This window comes from Dama dama, chromosome 8 (genome assembly GCF_033118175.1).
Source record: "Dama dama isolate Ldn47 chromosome 8, ASM3311817v1, whole genome shotgun sequence".
Taxonomy (NCBI): Eukaryota; Metazoa; Chordata; class Mammalia; order Artiodactyla; family Cervidae; genus Dama; species Dama dama.
In genome coordinates this window covers 13,145,843-13,165,694 of record NC_083688.1, presented here as the reverse complement: position 1 = coordinate 13,165,694, position 19,852 = coordinate 13,145,843, and the positions used below count along the sequence as shown (strand labels likewise).

The following is a 19,852-nucleotide window of genomic DNA, read 5'->3' as shown; positions in this document are numbered from 1 at the left end:
TCCTGGGCAGGGAGTCCAGTGCCTGAGGTCTTGTCTGTACTCTGCTGCTGACCTGCCAGTCACTTTTAGCCACTGTTTACTGATGTCCCTTCTGTGTCTGGCCTGTGCTGAACACTAGGAACCCTGAGGGGGCTCAGCCTGGTCCCTGACCTCAGGAAGCTTCCAGTTAGGTGAGGGGCTGAGGAAGTGAGTCAGGGGAAAGAGAAGTTGGTTTTTGACTCTTGGGAATCAGGGAGGGCTCCCTGGAGGAGGTGTCCTTTGTTTCAGGCCTTGAAGGATGGCAGCAGATTGATAGGCAGAGGGATCAAGATGGACAAAGGCTCAGAGGTGGGAAAGGTCATGGTATAATACGGAACTGAAATGTGGTTAAAAGCAGCAACTCCCAGCTGGGGGAAGGGAGCCATATGTGAAAGTGGGAACATATCTCCCTTGGAGAGTGCGGGCGGAGGAGCCGTTGCTGGAGGGCGTACTGTTTCTAATGAGACTGTTGCTTCTTGCATTTAACAGACATTCACGGGGCGCCTCCTGGGTGCCTGGCCCTGTGCCACAGGATGTTTTGGGGCTAAACAGGTGAACACCACAGTGCCTTGGCATGGGAGACCCCAGTGGCTCATAAACTGGGCTTTGAGTCCAAACCAAGGCATTGGGTTCCGTCCTCGAGGTAGAGGACGTTGGTCTGTAAAATGCATGCAACCCCATCCTGGCCTGGGGGGCTGGCGTGTGATGCCAACAAGAGCATGGATGTGATAATATTAATATTGAATGATGCCTGTTGAGGGCCTGCCACGTGTGACAGACTCTGCCAAATGTCTTGTGTATAAAAGCTCACTTAATCCTTACAAGCTTATGAAGGAGACACCATTATTACCTTGATTTTACAAAAGAGGGAATTGAGGCACAGAGAGGTAAAAGAATATGCCCAAGATCACAGAGCCAGTAAGTGGCGCTCTTACTAGGCTTTGAACCCAAGCAGTCTACCTGGGGTTGCAAGAGTCGGACACGACTTAGCGACTAAACCACACTGCCAGTCTAGTGTCAGAGTCTATCTGGTACGTAAGTGCTGCTCCGGGCTACCGTGTGTGCTACGAACTGTGAAGGTTGGTGCCCTGAGAGGATGAATTTAAGGCTAAGTCAGGTCTTGCTGGGTGAGCCAGTGGGGTTGCTTTGGGGGAGCCAAAGCTGACGCAGACTTTGGGCTCTTGGCTTCCATACAGGGCTTCTCTGTTGCATGTTTTCTGTTCAGGTTGGGCCATGGGCTGAGGCCAGCCCAGACTGGGGAAAGATCAGAGGACTAAAGATGGTTTGTGCTGGAAGGGCTTTGGAAACACTGTTGTCCAACTTTTTCATGGTCCTGAAGGGGAAACTGAGGCCAAAGGAATGACCTCAAGTCATAGTGAGGGTCTTTTGAGAGCTAGTGGTTCATCCTTTCTGGAGGAGGGCATGGCAACCCACTCCCGGATTGTTGCCTGGAGAATCCTCATGGGCAGAGGAGCCTGGTGGGCTGCAGTCGTGGGGTCGCAGAGTTGGACACGTGAGCAGCTAAGCACAGCATAGTTCAACCTTTTTGTTTAACCTACAGGGAAACTGAGGCTTGGAGAGGCACGGTGACTTGCTTGAAGTAACACAGCAAGGTTGTGGCTGCGCTGGGACTAAGAACTTTGTGTCCTGACTCCTAGGCAGGACAGCATCCCTTGTACTGTGTTTCTTCTCTTTACCTGTCTCTTTGTGTGAAGACTGCAGGCCCAGCTCCCACCGACCTCTCCCGGGAAGCCTTTCCTAACCTCAACAAGACCCTATGCCAAACTGATTCCGTTCACCGCTCTCACTGGGCTTCTCTAACCTCATCCTTTTGCCCCACATCCCACTACCGCCCAAGACTCCTGGCTATTCCCTGAGTACAGAGGACAACGTTATCTCTTTTGCTTTCCTGTCTAACCACATGCTCTTCACTCTCCATGGACTGTTATTCTCCAGCAAACTCCTACTCATCCTCCAAAACCCAGCACAGATGTCCCCTTCTCTGGGGATCATTTACCAACCTCTCCTCCCAGCTCCCAAGCACAGTGAGCCCTTTTTCCAGCCCCTTCTCTCCTGCCTCCCCGTTCTAGATTCCCAGGCACCGCGCTTCTACAAGCGATAGGATTCACTGCTGAACCCCAGTTCTGTGACATCAGCTTTACAGCCTCTGGCTCCCCACAGGGCTCCATCCTTACCTCCTGGAGCCCTCACCTGGATGCCTTGTTGCAGCGGCTGCTCCTCCATTACATCATCTCCCTGGTCAGCCTCACACTTATTAGTTTGTTTCCTTTCCCTCAATTCAGTCATTGCCATGTTGTTTCCTCCTCTTCGCTGGCACCTCCTCAGTCTGTTTTACTTCTGGCTCTCCCCTGCTGCCACCCCTCCTCCTTTCTCCCCAGAGCCCTGCTCCTGTGATCCCCAGGCCTGGAGAAGCGGCGAGTGGAGGCTGGCAGCGGGGAGCAGTGGGCACTTGCTGCCTCATCACCCAAGGCTCAGGCTTGGTTACGAGAGCTCTTCCCCCTCTGTCCTCTATCTCCCGGCACCGGCCATCTCCTGCCCACCCCCTCCTCTGTCTCTCCGTCTGTCCACTGTACATACCTCCCCTTCCCTCCATCCTTTTCTGTCTCCCTCCTCCTGCCCTGGTTCCCCCGAGGACTCTGCCTCACTCCCTCCCTGGAACTTCCCATCTCTCTGGCTGTGACCCAGGGCGGGTAGGACCTGAAGGGGGACAGGACTCTTTGGGGGCTGAGGGTTGTTTAGGGTCAGGGCCAGAGGGGCAACTCTACTCCTCACCCTCTGGGCCCAGGAACCTCACATCCCCATCCGTCCCCTTCATCCTCCCCTCCAGAAGTGTAGTTTCCTGGACAAAGGGCCACAGGAAGTGAGCCCTGGTTGCACTGTTTGGATGAGGACGTGGTGCCCAAAGACGGAGCTTGGATGTTCAGGATCCCCAGTAGTGAGAGACAGAATGTCTCCTTCAGGAAGCTGAGCCCTGGCTTGGCTGAGTCCTGTTGTCTCGTGAGGCAGGGAGCTGGAACACTCGTTGGGGACAATCTCAGATCTAGTCTGTGTCTGGGGGGCTGCCTGCGAGGCTGTGGTTGCGCCCAGGGTGATCCTTTATCTGTGTGGTGCTAAGGCCACATTTCTGTTTCGGTTGGGGTGAAGGGCTGGGTTTGTGGGTGCATGTGTGGTGCTGTGTGTCTGTGCTGGTGCACAGGGGGCCCCAGGGTCCCCGTGGGTAGGAAGGAGGTTTGTGGCTGCTCCTTTGCCATCAGCTGTTTTGGTGGCCCTGATGTGAGGCTGGGGGAATCAGGAACCCCCTTTCTCGGCTGTAGGGGGCATGCTCCCAACACCTGGGGTGGCCATGGGTATTAGCAGCTCCCAGGAGGACAGCAGAAGTTAGGAGACACTCTCCCACCTCAGGGTGGGGGGATTGAGGCACGGGTAGAAGCACGTGCAGGCCCATTTGTGTATGTGAAAGAGCACACACCTGTCCTGCGCATACGTGTGGAGACACAGACCCATGTATGTGGACACACACAGGCACTCAGAGATAGGGATGCACATTCCCTCTAGTGCACATGAACCACTCACAGAGCGACAGCCCTCGTGCTCACACGAGCACACCCAGGCCCACATCTCGGGCATCTCAGCCCACCTAAGACAACCTGAAGGTGAGCGCACACAAATGCGGCTGCACGGCTGCCCAGAAATACCCTTGCAAGTGCCACTTGCGTGCCTCCGCAGGACTGCATGCACACACGCCCACACACACGTATGTACATGGGTTGCTGGGCTTCTAAACTACCAGGAATGTGTCCGCCCTTAATCCCAGCTCTTAATCCCAGAGTCCAGGGAGCCCAGGCCAAAGGGGCAGCTGGTCAGCCGGCCTCCTTAGAGGTGATTAAGGCATGGGCGGGGGCGGGTGCAGGGGACGCAGGGCGGTGTCTTCTGCCTGACCTCCAGGGATGCCACAGAGCTCAGAGCTTGGGTTCCACCTGAGACTTGGTTACATGGAATTTACCAATCCTGGGGTGCAGACCTGGTGGGGAGGCTGGCCAGGGGTGTGGCTGGTGTGTCTCCAGGGAGCGTGACAGCTTCATCAGGCCAGGGGAGGCGGTTCCTTCATTTAACCACCTGCCTGCTGGGGCCTCAGTGTGAAGTCTTCTGGGCATTCTGACCTCTGGGAACCCTGTTTCTGGCTGGAGCGCTTCTGGACCAAGTGGGAAAGTGAGGCCCAACTGGGAGATGCTGAATGTGGGGTCCTGAGTGGGCAGGAAGGTGGTCATTGAGACAAGGGTGGGGTGGGGAGGAAGTGGAGGCTGAGCTGGGCATCAATGCCCACTACTGGGCATTGTCCCAGTAGTGGGGGTGCTGCTGGTGGCATTTCCTGGGTGGGGGTCAGGGCTGCTGAATACCACAGGGCCGGGAGGACTGTCCCACCCAAGAGCCTCCGCAGTGCTCCTGTTGAGAACCGCTGTCAGGTCATGCAGCCTGGGAGGGGTCAGCGTGGGCCACAGCTCAGAGGCGAGGCTGTCCCCAGCGCGCTGCAGGGAGGAAGGCCATGCATACTGCCCAGGGCGCCATAGAGGGGCGCAGAGGTTGTGCAGGCCGAGTCCTCCTAGCCTGGCCTCCCCGCTTGGATGTGTGTGTGTGAGTCTATAAGGGGTGGCTGTGATAATGGCGGAAAGAGGGTGGTTCTGGTTTTGGACTCTGACCGCTGCTTGTCAGCTGGGTGACCTTGGGCAGCTGTGGGGTGATTTTGAGAATGTGGGTTTCCTTGGCTCAGAGTCCAGCCAGCGCGTTGTTGCACCCAGAGCTAGCGGCCAGTACTGGTCATCGTGGGAGCAGTGGTCATGAGAGGCTTCTGTCGCTGCAGAGGTGACAGCCACCTGGGGTTTGGGGAGCAAGCTGGCCCTGGGAACAGCCCCTTGCCGTGTGTCCATCTTTGAGCCCGGCTTTTCCAGACCAGTCCTTTCTCTCACAGGCTCTGTCTGCTCTGGCTCCAGGGCTGGGCCATTTGGGTGCATTCATCTGGACATCCCTGGGGTCTTGCTCTGGTGTGAGGCTGGTCACGGTGGAGCCCCCGCTGTGCGGAGGGGGACCAAGTTGGTATGACTGGGGCTCTGATGGCAGGAGCCCAGGAACAGGGGCTCCGAGGCTGCCTGCAGAGGGTCAGGTTGATGGGTCAGCTGAAGGAGTTTTTGGTCTGGGAGTCATGTTCAAGTGAGAAGAGGAGGGTGTGTCTCCCCCCTGGACATGTGGGGCACATGAGGGCCAGGCACTCAGGGTCCCTAAAACCCTTGGGTGTTTTGGACTTCATCTGAACTCAGTTGGAGGGTAAAACCTATGGCGGGGCCTGGGATGGGCTGGCTGGACACCAGCGTGCCCTGGACTGGTAGGAAACTGGTGAGGATGCTGGGGCAATGACGGGGGGACGCTGAGGTTTTCTCTGGTTCCCTCCACCAATAGCTGAGACAGAGGGCTGGGGGGGGGGTCCTTATGGGGTTTCTGGCTTCCCCCACCCTCAGGGTTTGTTGTGGCCCCCTGCCCTGCAGCCTGAGCTCTGAGGGGCCCTCCTCCCTTCTCAGTGACCAGACGGGGAACAGGGATGGCGAGGTGGTGAACCAGAGGCTGGGGACGCAGGCGGCGCGGGCTTCAAACTTGGATTCAGCCTGGTTGGGGTTCGGGGGACGCGGAACACCTGTCAGAGGCCCAGCCCTCGGGACAGACGGGCCTCTGCACAGCGAATAGGGAGTGGAAAGCAGCCTGGGGCTCTGCGGCTGCCAGCTGGGCTGGGGGGAGGCGGGTGCCTGGGAGCCTCGTGCCGACAGGGCAGGGCGCGAGGGTGGGCCCTGCGACCTGTCTGTCCTTACACAGTCCTAGACAGATACGCAGGGGCAGGGGCGGACGGACTCGTCTTCAGACTCACCTGCACGTCACCGCTGGGGCCCTCCATCCTCCTAACCCCTTCCTGGGCAGGGACGTATCCTCAGGTCTCTTCCTGAGGGCAGCCAGGGGCCACCACGTGCTCGGAAGGTTCAAATGGGTACATCCTGGCACCATCGAAGGCTGGAGCTGGGGACACTGGGGTCTAGCGAAGCAGGTGACAGCCAGCCTGAGTTTGGAGCCATCTGCCTTCTCCGGGGTCACTCTTGGCTGAGCCTGCCCCTTCCAGTGGCCCCACCTGGCAGAGTAGCCTTTGACAAGCACAGGGGAGGCAGGCAGTTGCTGTGCTGGGCCTCTCCCACTGTGGTGTGCAGAATCAGTGTTGGCCCTTTGGAGGCTGGGGCTGGGGAGGCTAACCTGGGGCTTGGTTAGGGGTTACTAAACAAGCTGAGGAGGTGAGCCAGGATAAGGCTCACCTCCTCTCCCATCTGAGCATTTGAGTTGAGGCTCTGCTGTGTGACCCTGGGCAAGTATCTCGCCCTCTCTGAACCGCAGTCATACATTCATTCTTCTCTTTTAAACGACAGCTTTATTATGATTTAACTTACATTCTGTTCAATCCACTCATTTAAAACATAATTAAAGGGGTTTTAGTATATATACAGTTTGAAACCACCCCCAATATTATTCATTTTTATTACCCCCTAAAAGAAGCCCTACACCTATTAACAGTTGCTCCCCATTTCCTCCCAATCACCCAACCCTGAGCAATCACGAATCTACTTTCTGTCTCTATGCATTTGCCTATCCTGAATGTTTAATATTAGTGGAATCATATAGCATGTGGTCTTTTGTGACTGGCTTCTTTCTCTCAGCATAATATTTTCAAGGTTCATCCATGTGGTAGTATGTATCATGACCTCACTTCTTTTTTAATTGAATAATATGCCATTATATGGACACATCACCTTTTTTTCTTCTGTCAGTTGACAGATATTTGGGTTATTTCTACATTTGAGCTGTTACGAATAATGCTGATATTTTTGAAATGTGTGGACATATGTTTTCACTTCCCTTGGATGTATTAACATATGCCCTAGGGGTCGAATTATTGGGCCATATGGTGGTAACTCTATGTTTAACCTTTTGAGGAACTGCCAGACAGTGTTCCAGAGTGGTTGAACCATTTTCCATTGCCACCCGTGGTGCGTGAGGGTTCAAACTTCTCCACATCCTCACCACTACTTGTTATTTTCTGACTTTCTGATCACATTACTCTTGCATCCATTCATGCCTCAGTTATTTATAGAACACCTGTATTTGACAAGGCAGGGTGCTCACTGCAAAATTGAGAAGAAAATTTATCCCTTGAGGAGTTGTTTAGAAGATTTAATAGCACCATGGCTGTAAAAACCTCCATGCGCTTAGTGACAGATCACGATTATCAAGGGGAGAAGCTGAGGGTGGTCAGGAATCACGGGGCCTCTGAGAACAGAGGAAAAGAGAAAGAAACCTTTGTGTTCTGACTGCAGGCTCTGTGTCAGAACTTTTGTTTCAGTTCTCATGACCTTCTGGGCTATCCTGTCGGCCCATTTGCAGTTGGAAAAACTGAGGCTCTGGCCAGGCACCTTGCCCCAAGGTCACCCAGCTGAGAGGTAGCTAGGCTTTGGCCTGAGAGTCTGTTTGGATAACTTCATTTAACCTTCCCAACCTTTTGAGGTTGATACTACCATTTTGCTCATTTTGTAGAAGAGAATGAGGCTCAGAGAGGTGGACTTTCTTGCCCAGGGTCACACAGCTGCTGAGGCCCAGTGCTGGGATTTGGATCCAAGCAGTCTAGCTTCAAAGCTCCTGCTTACTGTCAGATGAGGTCCCACCTATATCCTAGGACTCAGCAGATGAGGGTGAGGGCTGGGGCATATCTCATAGCATGTCTTCTTGGGCTGGAGGTGACCCTGGTGGTGAATGTGGCCTTAGGCAGGCCTCCTCCAGCTTTTTCCCTGACTCCTTGCTCTGTGCCTCAAGTGTCTTGTCTAGGCAATGGTGATGGGGGCCCCTGAGGTCCCCATGACTCATACTGAGTCTGGCTTGTTCTGTCCCTTGAAATGGAGCCACTCAGAAGCCAGGGGAATCATCCTGGGCTGGGAGTAGGGAGTTGCATCTCCACTGCGTGTGAGTTTGTGTTGGTTCTAAATACCCTGGCAAATGGAAGGGTGAGGGAGACCACAGCCGGCCTCCTCAGGAGGCCACATGCTCACACCCAGATGGGCATATTTTGTGTGTGTGTGGTGTGTGCCTGACCTGTGCCCGGGGAGGCTCTGGGGCGGATGGCAGAGCTGTACAGTATCCCAGCACAGCTGGAAGCACTGGCCATGCCTCTGACCAACTCCAGCAGGGTCTGTCTGGTTTTCTGGAGTCCCAGAGGATCCCCAGGGCTGGCCAAGTCCCTGCGACCTCCGCCTCTGGCTTTGGGTGGCCCCTAAGACCAGGCAGAAGCACCCTGTGCCCTGCGGGCTTGCCTTTCCTGAGGTCTCATTCTGTGGGGTGAGGACCAGATACACCTCACGGGTCTCTCTCTGCTTTCCCAGTCCCTCCCCCACTACCAGCCCCCCATCCCAGCTGCCTTGCTCCCCTCAACTCCATCCTGACTTCGCCAGCTGAGTTCTCTGTAACCTCCAGCAGGTTGACTGGCTTGAGTCTATGGAGTAAGAAGGCCCATTCCTCCTGGTCCTGTCCGTAAGGGGCCAGGTACTTAGTAGGTGCCCAGTAAATGCTCCAGCCCTCCCAGCCCACGCCTGGCTGTAAAGGGGCCAGAGCTGCAGGCTCCACTGGGAACCTCCTCTCCTGCATGTTTTTGCATATAATTTGCATAGTCATTTTATGACAAACAGCTGGGATCAGTTCTCCGTCTCTCTTCCCTCCTCCCAGATGAGTTGGAGCCCTGGTTGGTTTTTGGAGGGATCAGAGAGAACTTTGTGCACCCATCTGGTTTTATGGATGGGGAGACGGAGGCCAGAGGAGAGGGTCCTACCCAGGATCCCATAGTAATCAGAGAAGTGGTTGAAGCAGGTCGGTAGGGGTGACCCCATTCATAGTATTCAGTGAATTGATGGAGGCCGACTGTGTCCCAGTCACTGCCCCCAGGAGCTCTTCGAGGGGGAGCTAGGCATTAGACAAGGAGGTCAATAAGTAAACAAACTAATTTCAATCTGTGGTGGGCTCTGAGGAGTAAGCCTGCCGTTGACAGAGTGATGGTGTGTGTGGGGAGGTTATGTGGATGGAGCTGGGGGTCAGGGAGGGCCACTCTGAGGAGGTGAGCTTTGAGCAGGGACACCGGGTCATGCCCCAATACTTACTGGTTGCTTGGTAACTGGTCAGCATGTCACAGCTGGAGTCTTGAATATTGGGCATCATCATCCCATTTTGTGGGAGGGCAAACTGAGGCGCGGTGAGGTGAAGGAGCCTGACCAGGGCTCTCTGGAAGTCAGGATGGACTTTTGTCAGTCCAGGAGACTGGACTGTTGGCCGAGTCTGTTGGCAGGGTCGGATGCAGAGTCTGGAGATGCAATCCCAGGGGCACCGGCTGGTGAGTCCTGGGGTGGTGGGTGGGGCTGCTCACCTGAGCTGGGTCACCTGTCATGGGAACAGGACTTACCTTTCCATTGCTTCTCATTCCTAGTCTGTCTGTCTTTGTGCAGGGTGCTGGGCTGGATGTGGGGGGCAGTATGTAGACTCTGAAGCTTTCCTGCACCACAACCCCCCACCCCCCCGCCTTGAGGAACTTCCTGATGAGGGGTGGAAAGAGGTGTGCAGGTTCAACTAATCCGGGGTTCATATTTGGCCCCAGTGGCTGTGTGACTTTGGGCTAGTTGCTTCACTTCTCTGAAATTTGGTTTGCCCATCTCTGAAATGGGGCTAATAACCCCTACTGGTAAGATGTTCTTGAAGAGAAATGAGGCCAGGTGCATATATTAAGTGTGTGCACCCTCTGTGGGAGCTATAACTGTTGCTCGTGGTCAAGGGAAAAAAAAATCCCATTGTGTCCCTACTGGTGGCTTAACAGCCTCAGTCTCCTTATCTGTAGATGGGGACAGTGGAATCTGCTTCCTAGGGTGGCTCAGTGGGTTCCATGAGCACTGGTAGAAGGGGCCCACTGGAGTGATGGGAGGCGGTTATGGCCCCTTGCCCCCAGAAATGACAGCACAAGGGAGGTAGATCCCTATGAAGGGACTTCCCACTTTAGAACGCAGGTGGTTGGCATGGGATGGTCTCGCAGGGGAGGCAGTTTGACCTGACAGAGCTTCCTGAGCACATACCTGTCCTGTAGCCCACGGGAACCTGGGTATCTATAATAGTGCCCAGTACCCGGGAGGTGCTTCATAAAAAGTACTGCTTGTCCTGACTGGCTGGTCAAGTAGTTGCTGGCTGGGCAGAGCTGTGGAAGAATGTTCCAGGAAGCAGGAATAGCACGTGCAAGGCCTGGAGGGAATCCACAAAGGGTTCAGCGTGGGAGGAGCACGCGGGCGGGGCAGCTGGGCCTCAGTGGGTGGTCCTGCTCTCAGACACCAGCTTGGGGACAGGGATAATTGAGCAGGGTGAGTCAGGGTGGCCGAGAGGGTGACGCCAGAGGGCAGGCGGCTTGATGGATGGAGCGGTGACAGGGGCGTCCCAGCCCTGGGTTGAGGAGGAGGCTGCTCTTCCCAGGATTGCGCTGTCAGCCTCTGTCCAGGTGTAGGTGACAACGGTAAGGGCCTGGGGCTGGCAGGGTGGGAACTAGGCTGTTGGAAGAAGCCGGCGGGTGGCCTGCGGCCGAGATGTCTGATCGCTATAAGCCAACCGTGGCTGCCAGCTGGTCAATGCCGGGGGAGGGAACTGGGCTCTGCCAAGCCAGCCAGTCTGCAGTGAGAAGCAGCTCTGTAGGCACTGGGCCACCGGCCTGCCAGCTCCCTCTAGCTCCCTCAGAAGCTTTTGTGTTCATTTCCTTTCTGCTGGTTCCTCTGTTTGCTCGTAACTCATGACCAGCCCCAACAGGGGTCTCGGCAGAATGACGGGGGCCAAGGAGTTTCAGAGAACCGGGAAACAGCAGACAGGGGAACTCAGAGCATGCTATTTCTAATAACAAAACTACTCTGAGTTTATTGTAGAAAATTTGGAAAATACAAACAGATTCTGAGTGAGAAATGAAAAACTGCTTGTAATCCCACCACCCAGAGAGAGCCCCCTGGAAACCTTTAGTAGAATTCAGTGTTTAGAAATACACTTTGGTATTGAGTTCATTACCAAATGAACTTTTGGTAATGGTCATTACCAGGATCCAGTTCTACGTATTTTTTCTTTAACCTATTTTTTAAACTTAATGATGATCATAGTACTAATAGCCAACATTTATCAAGTAATTCATTAATGTGTGGGCACCCTAAATCTGTTACAGTGAACCCGACGAGGCAGTTATTATCTTTGTGTAGGAAAACCAGGCTGACAGAGTTAAGTACCTGTCCAAGGTCACCCAGGTATTGAGAGACAGAACTGTTTGTATGATCCTATCAACAGTCATGCTACATTGCCTCCTGACAACCAGAGTGTACATTTCCCCATGTCCTTGCATATTCTTTGAAAAGAGTTTAAAAAAAAAAAACCCTTTTGTTATGCATTTATGCCTTTTAATGACCTGATTAGACAGTGTGGATTTGTGAAAACACAGTTATTGATAGCTGCATAATATTCCATGTCATGGTTGTGCCCTAAGTTCTTTAACTAGTCCCATGATGTTGGGAAAGTAGGTTATTTCCCCACTTTCTCTCTTATAAATAACACTGCCCTGGCTCTCTTTGACCCAAGGGCTGAATTCTTGGGCAAGGGCTGAATTCTTGGGCACCCAGAGTATCCGAATCAGAAAGGTGGCTTAGAGCTCCAAGCTCTGGTTCATTTCCAAATGAGACGTCGGAAAGGCAGAGACAGGGGTAGGGGGTTAGGGGGTGGGAGTGTGGCTTGTCTGGGTCTGAGAGGCTGCGGTCACCTGCACCGGGATGCTGCCCACTCTCTGGTCCAGTGTAGATGAGGAATATTGGCACCGTGGGGAGGGGGTTCTGGGGAGGCTGGTTGGGCGCGCAGGGGTGGGTAGTGGAGAAGGTGGTGGAGCTGATGGAATGCAGTTGTGGCGTGGGGAGGCTCTGCTGTCAGGATGTCTCTTCCCAGAGCAGTTGGCTGAGAGGGGATGGACCCAAAGGGCTGTTTTCCTGCCCTCTAGGCTACCCTTGGGGCTTCCCTGGTAGCTCAGACAGTAAAGCGTCTGCCTACAATGCGGGAGACCCGGGTTCAATTCCTGGGTCGGGAAGATCCCCTGGAGAAGGAAATGGCAACCCACTCCAGTACTCTTGCCTGGAAAATCCCATGGACCGAGGAGCCTGGTATGCTACAGTCCATGGGGTCACAAAGAGTCAGACATGACTGAGCGACTTCACTTCAGTTCACTTCAGGCTACCCTTGTGGGAGATCTGGGGGCAAGTGTTTGGAATAAGGGAGGTGGGGAGATGTGTGGGGGACTGGGTGTGTGTCTGGGCTGTGCTGGCTATTTGCAGAGGGGCCTTCTCAGCCCTTGTGCCCCCTCCTTCTCCCCCAGGCCCCTCTGCTCCCCGGGACTTGGGGTCCGTGGCCCCTTCCCACTGACGCAGCCGCAGCCTCCGCACCCTGCACCCCTCCGGCGGCCAGTAAATGTGGCGAGTGCTGGGTTCCCAGCCAGGGCAGCTGTGGACAGTGGGGGGGTGGTGTGGAGACCGGGGCGGCCCCCTTCCCGGGTCTGGACTCTCCATTGTGTTGCCCCCTCGGCTGTCCTGCCGCCCGGAGCCTGGCCCCGGCCCACATTCCTGTGGTGACGCTCCGGGTCTCCGGGCTGGAGCTGGTGAGCGTGAGGGGCATTGAGTTCTCACAGGACTGAGGGCCCTTTGGGGACGGGGGTGGGGTGGGGGTGCTGGTGGGGATGGAGCCTCTGTGGGTCTAGAGGGCTCTGCTGAGACCACCCTGCTTCTGGAATCGGGTGTGAAGTCCCACTGTGCATCACTGGACAAGTTACTTCATCTCTCTGAATGCTGCGTCTTAGGCTAATTCCCCACCTCCCTCTCTCATCCCCTTTTGAGCCTCCGTGTCCACCTCCATAAGACAGGAGAGTTGAACTTAGTGATCACTCAGGCCTGAAGGTGAGGTCTGGGCGGGGTGGGGGTGGGGGAATGTACCACAGTACTAGTTACAAATGGTTATGAAGTGCCAACTGTGTGCTGAGCAACAAGAGTGGTTTTGGTGCATTATCTTACTTGATTCTCACAATGGAATTATTTAAGCAAATAGAGGCTCAGAGAGGTTGAGTAACTTGCCCAGGGTCACCCAGCAAGTAAGCAGAGCTGGACTTGAACCCAAGTCCAGCTTGGGTTCAAGAACCCAAAGTTGGGCCCCCAACTGTTGCTCATATGCCCTCTAGTCACAGGAGAGGGCAGGCCGAGCCTGGCTAATGTGGGGAAGGAAGCGCGGGCAGAATTAATTATGCTTGATTTTATTCTTAGTTTTTGCAGCATGATTAGCACTGCACAGGGTGCTGGGCTGCTGGCCCCCCGCCAGCTGACCTAATTTGTGTGTCTGTTTCTGTAACTCGCCCTTCCTCCCCGCCTCACCCAGCGTCTCCTTTTTTCTCTCTCTGTGCTCTCTCCTGCTGTGTGGCTTTGGCAAGCCCGCTTAGGCTCTCTGGGCATGAATAGTCGCATCTGCAGCCTGGGTGTAACTGTCTTGATGCTACTCCCCTCAGGAGTTCGGTGAGGCTTACATGAGATAAAATCTTCAGAATTCATAATTAACATACACCTAGCAATAATCCCAGCTACATTTCTTTATTCAGCTCCCAGTGTTGGGTCCTGTCCTTAAGCCTATCACATGCATGATCCTCTTTGATCCTCACAGCACCCCTGCGAGTCACATACTACAATTGTCATCCCCATTTTACGGATGAAAAAACTGAGGTGCCGAGAGATTCAGTGGCTTGCCTGATGTTCGATGGGTAGTGAGGGGAGGAGCTGATTCATTCTGGTCTAACCTGTGTGTTATCCTGTTTCTCTGGGCAGGCTCACGATGGGGGGTGGGAGGTGGTGGGGGCTGGACATGAGAGATCCTAGACTTCTGGTCTCCAAGGAAAGCTTGGCAGGAGAGTGGGGGCTGGAGGAAGGAGAAGCCTTGCCTTTCTGCCTGAACACGTCCCCTCTCTCCCCCCCATGAGAGAGGGGAACACGTCCCCTCTCTCCCCTCCATGAGAGAGGGGAACACGTCCCCTCTCTCAACCCCATGAGAGAGGGACAGTGGTGGAAGTTAGCCACCCTAGTGGCTCTGAAACCCTATGGAGAGGATCAGGTAGGGGTGGAGGAGGGCCAGTGGCTGGCAGCTCATGTCACTGCTGGTCCCATCAGGGCAGGGAGCCTGAGTTACTTCTTTGGGTCAAGGCTGTGGGTCAGCATGAAGTCAGATGGTGACAAGGGGGAAGTGAGGAAAAATGGCAGGGGGTGTGTCCATTGGGAAAGGTGCCACGTCTCACCCTGACGTGTGTGTGCTTGTATGTACCCCAGAGGGAAAGTGTGCGTGGTGTGCGCATGGTGCACATGTGTGGAGGGGAGTGGGAGGCAGGTTCAGGGGCCTGTAGCTGGTTGTCGGGGTGGGGGGGGGCGGCACATATGTGTGTTGCAGTGGGTGCCTTTTCAGGGATGCATGGGTAGAGCTTGTGGGCAGTGGGTATTTGGGAGCATTTGGGGTGTTTGCCATGTGCCAGTATGTGTATGGTGTGGGCGGGTGGTAGTTCTTAGCTGAGGTTGTCCAGGGGCTGTGTGGGTCACAGGTATAGGAACTCTAGATGAGCAGCAGATTGGGGGTGACCTGGAAGGTTTGGAGGAAGGGCCCAGAGGCTGAGGACTCACGGTCATGTCTCAATTCTAAACCCCAGGCTCAGTGCCTACCTCTGCAAAGTGGGTATAATGAAGTTGTGGGAGGCGGTGCTGGATGAAGCCAGTGCCACAGGTTAGAGTGCTTCCAAACCTGACCTGGGAGGGGGCCTCCACAAGGGTGGGCCCTGGTCTCTAGAGCCCTCTGAGGACCCTCAGGAGCTCCCCCAGCAATCTCGGAGTTTCCCCTGCTGCTGGGGGAGCCTCTGGGTGGGTGTCTTGGCTGGGACAGGTGGTGGCAGGAAGCAGAAGACGCAGGGGCTTCCGCAGTGGGCTGTGTGTGGGGGGTATGAGGATGCAAGTGTGAAAAAAGGTTGTTTACAAGTCGTGAGGTTTGTGTCAGAGTCTGAGGGGTCACTGGTGTGGGGAATATGAATAGCAATGCTTGGTCGTGGGGAGGGTCTGTGTGCGCCACCCGTGTGGTTATGGGATCTTGCCGAGGTTGTGTGGGGTGTATTAGGTGGGGAGAGGGATGCAACTGTGTGTCTGTGTGTGCAGCTGGGGGGGCAGCAAATGGGTGAGCTCGTGGTGGAATGTGCTAGGCTATTGTCTGTGAGTTGTGGGTACACAGGTTGGGGTCGGTAAATGTGGATCACGACTGTGTGTGAGCGTCTGTGCTGGACATGTGTGTGTGTGTGTGTGTGTGTGTGCATGCACGCATACAGGTGCTCTTGTTTGGGATATGTTTATCAGGCATGGGAGGGTGTGTGGTTTACCTGGGACACAATGAGGGTTGGGGGAGGCCGGCATTTGACTTGGGTGCTCTTTTAAGGGAATTGGTACAGATTATTATGCTAATTATGCATGGAATTATGCAAATAGAGAGGTCATTTGGGGGTCAAAGGCTGTTTGTCATCACCCCCTCTGGTACTTGTGACTTCAGGCTTTCCCTGCTGTCTGCCGGGTTCTGTTCCCCACCCCCCCTCCTCTCTGCAGCCCTCGTAGCTTCAGCCACCACCAGCACCTCTATGGTGTTCCTGGGAAGGCCCAGTGAGCGCTGGTCCCCCAGGGAGGGGGGCAGCTGGCACTTAGGCGTGGGGGTTGTGTGGGCAAGATGGAATCCTGCACCCCACCCCCACCCCACAGGTCTCAGGTGTCCCAGGGTTAAGTTTCCCGGGGTGAACTCAGGGTGCCTGGTTGTTGGCCGTCACCCCCCCACCCCATCCGGGGGCTGCTCATTATTTGGAAAGAATGTTCTCTCGGATGCAGGTTTGGAAAATCACTGAGGTGGCCCCTTCCCCAGCTTTGTGTCTGATGATCGTGAGGCTAAATTAAGATGTGAGAGAATTTTCTCCCTCCGCCTCCCACTCTTGCCTTCTCTCTCTTTCTCTCGCATACCCAGCCCTCCCCCCTCTCCCTCCTCCCTGTCACCCCCGCCCCTGCCCCTCTGACCCCCGGCTTCCCTCTGTCCTTGCATCTCTGTCCCCATCCGGTGCCTCGCCCTCCCTGTCCCTGTCATTCTCTCTGTTCTTCCAGGATCTCTCCCTCTCCTGCTCCCCCCACCCTCCTCCCCCACCCCCACCCCCTGCATCTCTGTGGGGAGCTGGAGCTCCTGGTCCTTAGCATGGAGGAGATGGTCGTCATGGTAACGGTTGTCATGTCGATGGCTACTGAGCTGGGGATGAATAGTATCTAGGTGAGAGCTACCTGAGCGGAGGCTGACGGGTTCACAGGAGGTTCCGTACTTGTTTCTGAGCCTCAGAGCTGCACCGCATGTGCCCGCATTTAGCGTTTGCCCCCCCCACCCATGTATGTGCCTGTTTGCACCCAAAGGCATGCCAACACGGGGTGCCTTTCTCTAGCTGCCTTTAGGTGAGCGTGTGTCAGCGTGCCTCTGGGTATGTCATTTCAAGGCTCTGTGTGACTTTGCAGGGTGGGGGGTTTGAATTTGTGCAAGCCTTTCTAGGAGCAGGTTGTTAGGGGCTGCTGTGTGGTGCTGGTCACTGTGGAATCATGAGGACTCCCTATTTTGGCCCCCCACCTTTACCCCAATTTGGGGGTCCCCTGGGACCGCAGACTTCTTAGGCCCCTTCCTCCCAGCTAAAGGGCTTTCACCTTCCCTGAGCTGCTTGGAAGGATGGAGAGACAGTCCGGGCCCCACCCCTGCTCAGGCTCCATCATGCTGCACGTCTCTGGCTTTAGGCTGGTGGCCTAAGAATGGAGCAGAAAATCTCCAAGGGACCCTAGCTAAGGTGGGGTCATAGAGGCTGGTGTGGGGGGGGGGAGCACCTAGCCCCTTTCCTTTGGGTTCTAGGGGATTTATTCCTCTGGTAAGTGGGAGCAGAGATGGCAACTGGGGAAGGTTGGATGGTAGCTGCTCTGAGCTCCTGAAATGTCTAAACCGGAGGAAGACCCGGCAATTAGTCACGGAGCAATTACTCTAATTGTTCCACTCCATGACTCACTGGTAGCAAGTAAATACTGATTAATTCATTACTTTGAGACTGTGTGTGTGTGTGTTGGGGGGTGATGGGTATGCTGGGGGAATCTCCTGGCTCCCCGCCCTGGCCTCCTGCCCTGCCTGGCCTGGGTAGGGCTTTAGAGCAGGTGGTCGAGGCTCGGGGCCCGGAAGCCAGGATCGGGATCCTCTCTCTAGCCCCATAGGAACTCCAGGAAGGGGCTGTCAGGGGCGGGGTGTGAGAGGCTGAGCACAGGTTGTGATGCTGAGCTAGCCTCTCTCCTGCTCACATACCTTCCGTGACTCCCCATGTCAGTCAAACAGTAGGGGTATTCAGACTCTGCGTCAGACCTGCTGAGTTCTGTTTTTACAACATTCTGACGTGCAGTAAGAATGAAACATGACCAGTTTCCAAGAGAAAAGTTGCCAGCCGAACCCTGAGAGCCTGTGATGGGGCTTCCCCAAACTCAACTCTGGCCTGTCCTGCGCCCACCCCACCCCCACCCCCACCGCCCAGGAATTGCATCCTCCAACACCAAGCCCGTTCCTCACCAGATACTTGCTGATACCCACTGTGTGTCTGACACAGTCCTGCTCCATCAAGGTATAGTTTAGTGGGGGTGGGCACAGTCACAGGAGAAGTGTATACCCATGCCTGCCCAGCTCACAAGTGGTGAGAGATGTGAATTCAGAAGCACCGGATGGATGCTCTGAAAGCTCAGAGTAGGAGGGCTTCTCGGAAGAAGGGATGGGGAGTGAGTTAGCTTCTGGGAAGTTGGAAGATGAGAGGATGGGAGGGGAGAGTGTTCCAGGTGGAGGGAACAGCATGAGTGAAAGAGGCAGGAGACACCAGGCAGGCATGTTCCAGGAACAGATGGGGGCCGGGTGACTGGACTGCAGTGACTGCAGGAGTCCTGAGGGACCCTGGATGAGGCCCCCAGACCCAGCTCTGATGGCACAGGCTCTGCTTCCCCACCTTGGAGCCTTTGCTTATTCTGGTCCCCCTGCTTGAGATGCTTTGCTCTATTTCTTTTTTTTTTTTCCCTCTCTAGTTCAATTGTTTAAGACCCAAGTGCTAATAACCTTCTATAGCTGAGCACCAGCTCATCTTTCTCTGAAAGCTCTCTGGGGGCAGGGACTGTGGCCAGGCTCAGTCTGGATTCAGGTTTACGCTCCTGTCTTCAATGTCCTTAGTGCTGGCTCTCAAGCTGGGGTTGCAGTGGGGGGAGAGGGGGATGGTCTGGGCCCAGGAGCCACAACACCCCACCTTCCCACGTTCTGATTCTGGAAAGAGTCTTGGACCTGGAGGGCTGGACTCCCCTCATCCCGGCAGACCCCCAGGAGACCCTTGTGGCAGACATGGAAGTGGCATCCCTGCCCTGAGCTGACTCTGGAGCTGACTTTGTTTTGGGGAAGACCAGAACTAGGAACTACACTCCCTTCTCTCCTTCCCCCATTACCCAAGTTTCTTCCCTCCCAGAGCCCCAGCCCTCCCCAACACCTATGTCTGTCTGATGGGATAAATGGGCCTGCCTTTGGGATTTCGAGGTGTGAGTCACTGCATCCCTAGCAGAGTCTGGACCTCGTCACATCACGTGCTGTCTGGTGACCTGGGGCAGTGGGGCCTCAGTCTTCCCGGCTGTGGAAGGGGCAGATGGGGCTGCCCTGTGCTGAGCATCCTCTGCTTTGAGGCGCGCTCAGCTCATACTAGCACACTGCGTGCTCACAGCAACCTGCAAGGCAGGAAGCGGTGATCCGGCCTATCCCGGCTCTCTGCCTCTGAAGCCACGTCTGGTGCTGTCCCTCCACTGTCACTTGGCCCAGGAAGGTGTCGGTTGCTCCTCTGGGCGTGTCCAGGCCGCTGGCCTCGGTTGCTGAGCCCTGTGCCCAACTCTGCCCTCCGCAGGCCCAGCGCTGGCGCAGTGAGAACTTCGAGAGGCCCGTGGACCTCGAGGGCTCTGGGGATGATGACTCCTTCCCTGATGACGAGCTGGACGACCTCTACTCTGGGTCGGGCTCCGGTTGTAAGTACCCCCTTCCGTTTTCCTACATGTCATGTCAGCAGTGCCAGCCTCCCACCAGTGCCCCATCCGAGGCTTTGATAGCAAGGAAGAGGAGCCCTCGTAGGGTAGGCTTGCTTAAACCTGGGGTGGGGGAGGGAGAGGTCATTCAGAGGCAGCTCCTGGACCTTAAGCACGTAACGGGCAGGCCGTCTTCCCCCCGGGGTGGAACCAGAGCCCAGCACTCCCAGTTTCTCTGTCTCTGCGTCTCTGTGTGCACTGTTTGGGTCTCCCTGCAGACCTCCAGCCTCTGTCAGGGAACACGGACGCTTCTCAGTAACCCAGGTTTCATACTGTTGTGACCACTTGGAGGAACTTAGTGGTCAACGTTTCAGGTGTAGTGAGCAGAGACCCATTTGATTGGCTCAACTGGGGTCACGTGCCCCCGTTCTGCCCAATCAGCAGTGGCCAAGGGCGGGGTTAGGACAGTGACGGAAAAATAGGCGGGGCCTCCAGTGGTGCCTGGGACAAATCAGTTCCATGGTCCCGCCCAGAAAGCCCAGCAGAGTAGCCTGAGA

At 55.4% G+C, this 19,852-nt stretch overlaps 1 protein-coding gene across 1 annotated transcript in view; it reads left to right on the top strand.

The window, feature by feature from the left end:
- Window positions 1-19,852, top strand: part of SDC3 (syndecan 3) — a 38,522-nt gene that overhangs the window by 9,172 nt on the left and 9,498 nt on the right. Inside the window, exon 2 of the mRNA XM_061149144.1 lies at window positions 19,181-19,298. Coding sequence (XP_061005127.1) covers window positions 19,181-19,298 — 118 coding nt within the window. The remainder of the gene's footprint in view (window positions 1-19,180; window positions 19,299-19,852) is intronic.